General features: G+C 34.7%; 1 protein-coding gene and 1 pseudogene across 1 annotated transcript; both read right to left on the minus strand.

Moving 5' to 3' along the window:
• Window positions 1-3,215: 3,215 nt before the first annotated feature.
• LOC139898370 (zinc finger BED domain-containing protein DAYSLEEPER-like) lies at window positions 3,216-5,360 on the minus strand (annotated as a pseudogene).
• A 2,698-nt stretch (window positions 5,361-8,058) lies between these two features.
• LOC139898371 (zinc finger BED domain-containing protein DAYSLEEPER-like) lies at window positions 8,059-11,260 on the minus strand. Its single transcript, XM_071881101.1, has 2 exons — window positions 11,116-11,260; window positions 8,059-10,315 (listed from the first exon to the last, which is right to left on the minus strand). The coding sequence occupies exon 2, from the start codon at window positions 10,296-10,298 to the stop codon at window positions 8,202-8,204; it is 2,097 nt and encodes a 698-aa protein (XP_071737202.1). The 5' UTR covers window positions 10,299-10,315; window positions 11,116-11,260; the 3' UTR covers window positions 8,059-8,201.
• Window positions 11,261-12,211: the final 951 nt, after the last annotated feature.

The raw sequence follows: 12,211 nt of genomic DNA on the forward strand, positions 1-12,211 counted from the left end.
CAATCCACGAGGTTCAATTTATTGATGAGAAACGTCTAAAAGTTACAAGAGTACGAGCCGCAAAACGCAAAGTACAAGATATTAAATAGTACGAAAGGACGTTCGAAAATCCGGAACCGGGACATGAACCAACTATCAACGCGCGACGCAACGGAGCTAAAATTATGAGTCAACTATGCACAAGAATATAATATAATATATATAAAATTATATATATTATATTATATATTAAATTAATCACAGCAGCCCACGTTTAAAATGAATTGTGACCAGTATTTGACGGCCATGCGATCGCATGGCCAGCATGGAGAAAACTCATGCGATCGCATGAGCCCAGGAGCTTGGCCACATCTATAAATTCAGCAGTTTTTCGGACGAATGATACACAATATAATTTAATCTCTCTCTCACAAATATATATATATATATATATATATATATATATATATATATATATATATATATATATATATATATATATATATATATATATATATATATATATATATATATATATATATATATATATTTTATAATTTTAATTTTAATTTAAGATTAATAATAATAAGGTTATGTTAGCGAATGTTGTAAGTTTGTAAGTCGAAATTCTGTCCGTGTAACGCTACGCTATTAATACTCATTGTAAGTTATGTTCAAACTTTTTAAATTAATGTCTAGTAGCTAAGTTATTATTATGCTTATTTAAATCGAAGTAATCGTGATGTTGGGCTAAATATTAAGATTGGGTAATTGGGCTTTGTAACATAATTGAGATTTGGACAAAAGAACGACACTTGTATAAATTAGACTATGGGCTATTAATGGGTTTTATATTAACTAAACGATACCTCATTAATTTAATATTAAAGGTTACAATTCGACGTATCTATAAATAACCACATACACTTAATCGGGTACGGTGGGCGGGATATATATAAATACCAATAATTGTTCATTTTACCGGACACGGGGATGGATTAATAGTCAATGGACTCGTTGAAGCAGGGGTGGATTACATTCAAGGGTAATTGGTGTAATTGTTAACAAAGTATTGAAACCTTGGATTACACGCAGTCGATAACCTGGTGTATTCATTAAACAAAGTATTAAGACCTTGTTACAGTTTGAATCCCCAATTAGTTGGAATATTTGACTTCGGGTATAAGGATAATTTGACGACGACTCTCGCACTTTATATTTATGACTGATGGACTATTATGAACAAAACCGTATGGACATATCGAATAATTCAGGACAAAGGACAATTAACCCATGGTAATAAATTAAAATCAACACGTCGAACATCATGATTACGGAAGTTTAAATAAGCATAATTCCTTTATTTTATATCTTATTGCATTTTTAATTATCGTTCTTTTTAATTATCGCAATTTTATTTATCGTCATTTTATTTATCGCACTTTTATTTACCGCAATTTTATTATCGTCATTTACTTTATGCTTTAAATTAAGTTATATTTATTTTTAATATTTTACATTAGGTTTTAATTGCAACTTAAAACATAAAATCGACAAACCGGTCATTAAACGGTAAAACCCCCTTTGACAATAATAATACTACTTATCTATATATATATATATATATATATATATATATATATATATATATATATATATATATATATATATATATATATATATATATATATAGTTTAAAAAAATTATAGCGTTAAACTTGTTTACTGTATCCCTGTGGAACGAACCGGATTTACTAAAAACTACACTACTGTACGATTAGGTACACTGCCTATAAGTGTTGTAGCAAGGTTTAGGTATACCCACTCTATAAATAAATAAATAACTTGTGTAAAATTGTATCGTATTTAATAGTATTTCGTAACAAAAATATAACTATTTCGTATACGCTGCTGCACACATCATGATACGTATTCATTTTATGCATATGTATGGATATAGTATATTTACATTCACTAAGCTTTATAGCTTACCCTCTCGTTGTTTATATTTTATAGATTCCCATGGAAGTGGTGGCAAGGGTAAGCGCGGAAACTAGTGGATTATTACGGGTTGCTTTAGAAGACTTTGTTGTTGGACTTGATTTATGATTGGTTAGTGCATTCCCAATCACAATGCTCGGTCTTTTGTTGGAATTTAAACTAGTTGAGTCGAAGTTACCTTTTAATTATGTCAAACGGGTCTTGAGTCTTTATGCCCATTTTGACACTTGGTCTTGTGTATTAAATGAATTAAAGATGTGTAAACCTATCGAGTATTGGAAGTGTTTAGAAAACATAAATCGTGGTGTCATGTTTTTAATATTACGATCCACCATTGGAAATGAATACCAATTGATTCCACCCAGAAAATAAAACCATTTAAATAGTTAACCAATCAACCTAACTTGCCCATTTTGTCACCTCTACTAACAAAAGAGTAATACCAAATGAAATAAACAGTGATCAAAGTAGAGACATGCCTAGGGATTGGCAATGGGCGAGAAAAAATCCGTGACCCGCGGGTAGCCGATCCGTGATGGGCGGGTAAAATCATAAAATTGTACCCGCGGGCACGGGTACGGGCACGGGTAAAAAATTATACCCGTCAACGGGTCGTGGGCGGGTCGCGGGTACATACTACCCGCCGCGGGTAAAACCCGATCCGCTAATTCATGAGCTTTTTTGTTAATTTATCCACGACTTTATACATACAATTCTCAATTTAAAAGGGATTTTAAATGTAATGTAATAATGATTAGAAATATAATGATTAAAAATATAATTTTGCATATAAGTAAAATAGTTGACTTTAACGTCATTTTACACATTTTAATTGTACATATTGTTTATAATTAATAAAAATTCTTATTAATCAAGTTGTATATTATTATTACCTGCGGTTTTCCCCGCGTGTCACGGGTATCCGCGGTCACGGGCGTGGGCGAGATTTTTTTATCCGCATGTGTGTAACGGGTCTCAACGAGCAAAAAAGCAACCCGACGAGCGGGTCGCGAGTATATAGAATCCGTGCCCATCACCCGCGGGCGCCATCCTTAGACATGCCAGATTACCTTACAAACTCATGGAACAATGGAGGATCAAATCAATACGTAATTAGTTTATAATTTTACAATGAGTTGTTGCACTTTAACCCACTTAACTAAGCATTAGTCAATGGAATATATACTTAATGTATGTTTGAGGACATTACTTAATGAAAACCCAAATATAATCACCAAGAAAGTAAGAAACACGCATCCAAACACATTATCATCTTTCAAACCTACACATTCACAATAATCACTAAAAAAAAATCATAATCATTACTAAATCGGGAACTCCATCTTGATCGTAGTATCAGTCGATTCAGAACGAAGCCAATCCTTAGCACAAATCAACGCCTCAACAGTCTCCGCCCTCAACGAACACCGATACTTGTCCATCTCTTTAGTACCCGTATCAAAAACCGACTCTCGACCCACACTCGACACTGGGATCATTAATATATCCCGAGCCATCTTCGATAACGTCGGGTACTTATCCTTATACACTTTCCACCACCCAATAACATCAAACTCATGAACCCTAGGAAATAAAGTCTCCTCTAAGTACTGGTCAAGCTCTGACTTTGACTGCTGACTTGTTGTTTCCATAATATACGCGTCAAAATCCACCAACCCCATGTCCCCATTACCATTACCATTACCAACATCATTCGTGTGTTCATTATTAGTTGCAAGTGCCACGTATTCAAGAAAAAGCTGATGGATTCCTTCATCGACGATATTAATAAACGTAGCAGCATCATCACCGTATATTTTCGGGAAGCTAAATTCAACGAAGTTCATTTTAAACCGTGGGTCCATCACAACAGCAACCGCTAATATAAAACAGCAACTCTTCCAGTACTTATCGAAATTCTCTAGCATCGGTTTCACAATGTTCCTAATCAAACCATCTTTGTTTGCAGCACCTCACGATAGTTCGCGTTGAATGTTCCATGTTTCCTGAAAGAACACATTTGTTGTTGGTATAGTCAACGTAGTCAACAAATTTGCAGTGTCAAAAAGTGGCTTCAAGCAAGTGGTTAAATGCTTGATTAACTCCCATTCATCGTTAGTAGGACCTTTAGTGGAATCGGGATCGTTAGTATCTAAGGAATTAAACACTTCTTTTAACTTATAAGCCATTAATAACATCTCGTAAGTTGTATTCCACTGCGTTTGATCATCGATTGCTAGACCGTTAAATTTCTCGTTTAACGAGTCCGACGTTTTCACATACTTCACACAGTCTCTTACTTTCTTAACAGTTTCTTCACACGAATTAAACGCTTCTAACGCAATGTTACTTAACGAACGAGCTAGACAGTTTTGAAGCAGTAACTGACCACCGAGGATACTCGGGTTTTTCTCGGATAACAAACCTCTAAGACTATTGACTCCGGTTTCGGTCAACTGTTGACTTACAGTCAACGAAAATAACCGCCCTTCCATATTCCAATCGGATAAACAAGATGACACTGCGTGTGCAAATGCGGAATCCGATTCCGGGTACGGCTCCATCACGACGCTTAAAACCTTTCGTTGAATCTTCCAGTCACTATCAACAAACTGCCCGGTTACAAAAACGTACCCGGTGGTTTGACTTGAAGTCCATAAGTCAACCGTGAGACACATCCTACTTGGCACTGTATCTATCAATTTCTGGATCGTTTGTTTTTCTCTTAGGTACATTGCTATACAATCGCCTTGAACTGAACTAAAGTTAGCCATTTCGAATCGGGGTTGAAGGTTATGCACAAAATTCATGAACCCCGTGTGTTCAACTATATGCAATGGGTAATCGTGCATAATCATCATCCGAGCTATCTCGTTACGACACTGATCGGAGTCAAACGCGACGTAACGAGCTGAGGTGGCGGTTCGATAGCGACGTTTTGGTGGGCCCATTGTAGGGTTAACGGAGTTGTTATTATTATCACCAATACTGATACTGATATTCGGTGGTGCGCTTAAAGGAGCTGATGGGTCATGGGTCTGAATAGTTAACGGGTCATGGGTCTGGATACGAAGGCCAACGGGACAACTTCCTTTAGCGATGTGACGTTTTAAGTGACTGGTGCCTGCGACTTTCGAACCCGTGCTGTATGCAAACGATTGTTTGCATTGTTTACAACAGGCTCGTCTGCAATCATCACCTAGGTGTTCGATTGTGAAGTGTTCCCCGGCGTTTGGTGTGTCTAAAAACACTGGTTCCATATCGACGTTAACCAATCCGTTGTTCTCGTTAGGGATTGTTTCCATGATAAAGGAGTGAATACCTGGTTTAAGTAGAAAACTGATAAGTATTTAAAGTTAAAATTGAATACTACAACAACAACGACAATACCCAATCCTGCATATGCATATGAGGCTTCTTCTACCCTAACATAAAAGACAAGTCGTTTCTCCGACCAAAGAAGGAAGAGAAAAAAAAAGAAAAAAAGAAAAAAAGAAAGCATAAGATACATCAACAAAAACTTTACACACAAACATGGAATATAACGGGAATTATAATCAAGTAATTGAAACAATTCATCAATTTACAAAATTAAGCACAATTTATTCAAAATTCACAGGCTAGGGTTTATAATTACGGAGTACAAGACTACAATAACCTATGTATACAAACATGGAAGAACAAAAAATTGAATTTAAGTACATAATTCATGAAATCAAACATAAGAAGTTCATCAATTTCAGATAACGAAACCCTAGAATGAAAAATTAATTCATGAAATTAAGAGCAAGGTTGGTATAAAAATAAGTTAAAATTAAATAATAACTAGAGCTAGAATCTAATTATCCTATTATTAGTGTTATTATTATTATTATTATTATTATATTATTATTTTATTATTATTATTAAAATAAAATTATTATTAAATAAAATCATACCGATACCGATCTGATTGACGAAATTTAGATCCAGAAAGAAAGTTGTAAAATTGGGCTTGAAACCCCAAATTGGGCTCAGTTATATTGTTTGTGTTTTGGGTGAACTCAAAGAAAAGATGATGAGATGGTTTGTTTCGCAAGTCATAAAAATAAAAATTGTATTTGGATATGGACTTTGAGATCAATATTTATTTTTATTACTCCGTCTTATTTGGTATTGGTATATTTTGGTTTACTATAAATTATTTAGATTTAGATTTAGATTTAGATTATAGATTATACTCAATTAGATTTCTACTCTAAAAACATATAGATTATTGAATTAAAATGGGTTTTTAACTTCTTTTTACTAGGACATAGGGGTAGGTGTGGCTAGGTTAGTCCACAAGTGGTTGTAAAGGTGCAGCCCATTAAGCAATAAGTGTGTCAATTTAAAGGGCAGGTTTTGAGTTGTTTTTATGTGTTTTTTTGTTACAATGTAAGCCCATAAACAGAATTTTATTTAAGGTTAAAGTTACAAATAAATTACTCTGTATATAGTTTCATTTTTGTCTCATTTTAAGCTATATAGCCTAAATACTCACTGTAGAGTATAATTTTTTAAAAAGTATATTCATATAAATAACTAAACTCTTTAACCTGCAACAAAAACATTTGATGACGTGTCATTCTATTTGGCGTTGAGTTGTCATTCCTCGTAGGAACAAAAGAGAGAGTATATAGTTTAAATTGGAACAAAAGAGAAACTATATATCTTACATTAGAACAAAAGAGAAACTATATAGCCTATTTATAGCTTTTACCCTTAATTATATCATCTTTTTAAAAAGAAAATGTTAAGTTGCCACGTAATTATATTAATGGTGCAACCGGTACAGGTAACGTTTTGTTGACATGGAAAGAGATGTAATATTTATGAGGAGATTTAGCATTGACAAACATAAAAAGCTAATCAACGCCTCACTAACTTCAATGTCCTTTATATCTTGGGTGGTCATGAGCTTCTTTAGCATTGACAAACATAAAAAGGAATCAAAAACAAGAACAAGGCTTCATGTATTACAAAAATGTTCATGAGCACTTTTTCCATCCTTTTTACCACCTATAGTATTTAAAAAAAAAAATCATTTTTAAGGTCAAACACCTGGAGGTGCCCCTCTGACCTTGAAATCATGGGTTCAAGTCATGTGGTGGACATTATGTATATATTCATGTAAAAAATTGTGTTGGGCGTGTGCGTTTGTCTTTCATAAAAAACATTTAAATAAAAAATAAATTACTAACAGATAGTATCTCCAACCGAGAAAATAAAACGATTTAAACAGTTAACCAATCAGCCTAACATGTCCATCTTGTCACCTCTACTAACTAATACCGAGTAGAGAAATACTAACTCGCTAACAAGCTCATCGATGCCAAATTATAAGGCCTTCAGATTCATTGTGTTACAAGTACCCAAGGTTAAAAAGACGCAAGACAGAGATGAGTCGGCCATGACATTGAAAGGTCGAGTCGGGGTTGAAACGGGGTTGAGACGGACGTTGACTTTTACATATAAACACATTAAATATAAATAGAATTTTTTTGCATATAATATGATGCAGTGTTAGGTCAAATAATATATTTGTTTTTATAATGTTTTTAATTATAATTATAGTGTACTTATTAATTTATCGTTAAAGGATACTATGTAGTCGATTATTCCGGACTGGTCGCAAAGCAGGGTCAGTTTGAAAAAAAAAATTGTATACCCAAAAATTGTAGCCAAGTATTCCCAACTAATTTTAAATTGGCTTGGGATTCTTATTTACACTAGAATGACAAAAAGTCAGACTTTTACCCGACTTATTATGACTAATTATACGATTTTAGGCTAAACGGGATGTGTTAGTTACCAAATCGCTGTCGCAACCGCCGCGTGCAACCATGGAAGTACCCAATCACGTATGAAGGTATGATAAGTATCGCTGATTTTATGTCGGATTGATTTGTAAGAACACCATACTTGTTTGTTTCGCGGGGCATTGATTAATTTTGCTACTTTTACAATGTCCAAGAAATTTATTTATTGAACAATGGAGGATCAACATGAACATAATGAGTTGTTGCACTTAAACCCGCTTAACTAACTCAATGGAATGTACTATACTTTATTAATATATATTTAAGGATATCACTTAATCAAAACACAAATATGGTCATCAAGAAACACACATCCAAACACAATATCATCTTTTAAATCTACACAATAATCATCCAAAAAAATCAAAACTAAAAATTATCACTAAATCGGGAACTCCATCTTGATCGTTGCATTGGTCATATCGATCGATTCAGCACTAAGCCAGTCCTTAGCACAAATCAACGCCTCAACAGTCTCCGCCCTCAACGAACACCGATACTTATCCATCTCTTTCTGACCCGTCTCAAACACCGACTCTCGACCCACACTCGACACCGGGATCGTTAATATATCACGAGCCATCTTAGATAACGTCGGGTACTTATCCTTATACACTTTCCACCACCCAATAACATCAAACTCATGAACCCTAGGTAATAAAGACTCCTCTAAGTACTGGTCAAGTTCTGACTTTGACTGTTGACTTGTCGTCTCCATAATATACGCATCGAAATCCACCAACCCCATGTCCCCATTACCATTACCATTACCAACATCCTCCATTTTCACATCAACGGGCCCCGGCCCGGTGGGCCCACCATTCGTGTGTTCCACATGAGTAGGAGTAGGAGCAAGTGCGACGTATTCAAGAAAAAGCTGATGAATTCCTTCATCGACTATATTAATAAACGTTGCAGCATCATCACCGTATATTTTCGTGAAGCTAAACTCAACTAGCTTCATTTTGAACCGTGGGTCCATCACAACAGCGACCGCTAGAATAAAACAGCAGCTCTTCCAGTACTTATCGAAATTCTCTTGCATTGGTTTCACCATGTTTGTAATTAAACTATCTTCACTTGTAGCAGCCCGTGTTAGTTCGAGTTGAATCTTCCATGCTTCGTGGAAGAACACGTTTGTTGTTGGTATAGTCAACGTAGTCAACATATTTGCAGTGTCGAAAAGTGGCTTCAAGTAAGTGGTTAAATGCTTGATAATCTTCCATTCATCGTTAGTAGGACCTTTACTGTAATCGGGATCAGAAGTATCTAAGCAAGAAAACACTTCTTTCAATTCAGAAGCAGCTAATAACATCTCGTAAATTGTATTCCACTGTGTTTGATCATCGAGCGCTAATGTTTTCGTACTGGGAACTTGAAGTTGTTGTCTGAGAGCGACAAATTTCTCTTCTAATGAGTCCGACGTTTTCACATACTTCACACAGTCTCTTACTTTCTTCACAGTTTCTCCACTCGATTTAAACGCTTCTAACGCAATGTTACTTATTGAACGAGCGAGACAGTTTTGAAGCAGTAACTGACCCCCGAGGATACTAGGGTTTTTCTCCGAGAGTAAACCTCTGAGACTATCGACTCCAGTTTCGGTCAACGGTTGACTTAGCGTCAACGAGAATAACCGCCCTTCCATATTCCAATCGGATAAACAAGAAGAAACGGCGTGAGCGAACGCGGAATCTGATTCCGGGTACGGTTCCATCACGACGCTTAGAAGCTTCCGTTGAATCTTCCAATCGCTATCGACAAACTGCCCGGTGACGAAAACGTACCCCGTGGTTTGACATGAAGTCCAAAGGTCAACCGTAAGACACATCCGACCTGGCATTGTTTCAATCGATTTCTGGATCGTTTGTTTTTCTCTTAGGTACATCGCTATACAATCGCCTTGAACCGTACTAAAGTTAGCCATTTCGAACTGCGGTTGAAGGTTATGCACGAAATTCACGAACCCCGTGTGTTCAACGATATGCAACGGATAATCGTGCATAATTATCATCCGAGCTATCTCGTTACGACACTGATCGGAGTCAAACGCGACGTAAGGAGCTGAGGTGGCGGTTCGATAGCGACGTTTTGGTGGGCCCGTTGTAGGGTTAACGGAGTTGTTATTATTATCACCATTACTGATACTGATTTTAGGTGGTGCGCTTAAAGGAGTTGACGGGTCATGGGTCGGAATACGAAGGCCAACTGGGCAACTTCCTTTAGCGATGTGACGTTTTAAGTGACTGGTGCCTGCAACTTTTGAACCCGTGCTGTATGCGAAGGATTGTTTGCATTGCTTACAGCATGCTCGTCTGCAATCGTCACTTACACGTTCGATTGTGAAGTGTTCCCAGACGACTGATTTCTTCTTTCTTCGTTTGCCGGGTTGCGTGTCTGTAGTGTTTGGTGTGTCTAAAAACACTGGTTCTGTATCTACGTTAACCAATGCGTTGTTCTCGGTAGGGATTGTTTCCATGTTAAAGGAGTGAACACCTAGTTTAGGTAAAAATAACTGATAAGTATTCATGTTAAGAATGAATAAGAACCAAAAAAAGCGATAATATCTCGAATCAAGTACGACCCAAGGTCACCAAACAAACAGCAATAGTACTTAAAGTACATAAAACTATGACACACTAACAACAAGTTTAAATGTGTGATTTGATGATCATAAAATTAGTTGATAGATAACGTGTTTGAATACGCATTTCGAATCTTTTTTTTCTTTTCTTGAAATCATCAGAATCAAATAATCAAAGAATCATGATTTCATAAACTTTATCAAGTAGAGACAATAATCAAATTCATATCAAGAATTATTTATTAACAGTGATATCTGATATGCATATCTAGGCTTTTGTCTTTGATTATAAGTTCATGTAAGTCAACACAGCAACAAAAAATCATAACATACATCAACAAAAACTATACATACAAACATGAAATATAACAGAATTATGATCAAGTAATTGAAACAATTCATCAGTTTACGCAATTAAGCGCAATTTATTCAAATCTCACAAGCTAGGGTTTATAATTACGGAGTACAAGACTACAACAAATAACCTATGCATACAAACATGAAAGATCACAAAATTGAAATCAAGTACACAATTCATGAAATTAAAGATAAGAAGTTCATCAATTTCAGATAACGAAACCCTAGAAAGCAAAATTGATTCATGAAATTAAGATCAAGGAATTAGAGATAAAATTAAAATTAAAATTAAATAATAAATAATAATTAGAATCTAGTTATTCTATTAGGTGTTATTATTAAATTAAAATCATACCGATCTAATTGACGAAATTGAGATCCAGAAGGAAAGTAGTAAAATTGGGCTTGAAACCCCAAATTGGACTCAGTTTGGTTGTTTGTGTTTTGGGGGAACTAAAAGAGAAGATGATAAGAAGGGTTTGTTTTGCAAGTCATAAAAATAAAAGTTGTGTTGGATATGGACTTTGAGATCCATCTATCCATTTTTATGTTTATTACTCCGTATCATTTTGGTATTGGTATATTTTGGTATTCTATAAAATAAATATAATAAATTAAATTGAATTAAATTAGAATAAGAATTACTCCGTATATTAGATTAGATTTCTACTCTAAAAAGATATAAATAGATAGATTATTGATAGTAGCTTTTAACTTCTTTTTGCTAGGACATAGGGCCATAGGGGTAGGTGTGGTTAGGTTGGACCACAAGTGGGTTGGAAAGGTGCAGCCCATAGAGGCATATCATTTCGATTTAAAAGGGTGGGTTTACAAATTGAGATGTTTTATGTGGTTTTTGTTACAACGTAAGCCCGTAATAGAAAAGAAAAAGATATAGATGAAAACTATATAAAATGGATCTTATACTTTCAGTATTTTATTTTATCAAATGTATTTTATGGTGTTTTTGGTGAAACTAACTCAAGTTATTGCTTGTAAATAGAGCTGAAGTTTATGATTGAAGTCGGTATCTATAATTTATTTTTGAAGCTGAAATGTAATACTTAATTTTTAAAGCTAAAAGTTGAAGCTTATATTTACATGTGTTTGTAAAAATAGTTGAAGTTTATAATTGCAAATTACTTAAAAGAACGGTTAAATTTTGATAAATAATTATATGAAAGGTAATTGTGTAAAAGATCATTTCATAAGCTAAGAGATTATTATTATTATTATTATTATTATTATTATTATTATTATTATTATTATTATTATTATTATTATTATTATTATTATTTTAACATCAAGATTGGAATCATTGAAGGGGGACACCAAAAGAGTTCTCACCACCCGATCATATTCGTTCCACGTGTCAAGGATGTTCCACCCAACAACGGTCATAGGACATGCTCTACATGTAGTCACATTTGAGAAACACCCCCTAAACAACT

This window comes from Rutidosis leptorrhynchoides, chromosome 3 (assembly GCF_046630445.1).
Source record: "Rutidosis leptorrhynchoides isolate AG116_Rl617_1_P2 chromosome 3, CSIRO_AGI_Rlap_v1, whole genome shotgun sequence".
NCBI lineage: Eukaryota > Viridiplantae > Streptophyta > Magnoliopsida > Asterales > Asteraceae > Rutidosis > Rutidosis leptorrhynchoides.

What these genes read in the sequence shown, in the direction of transcription:
- LOC139898371 (XM_071881101.1), bottom strand. Translation starts at nt 10,298, where the DNA reads ATGGAAACAATCCCTACCGAGAACAACGCATTGGTTAACGTAGATACA.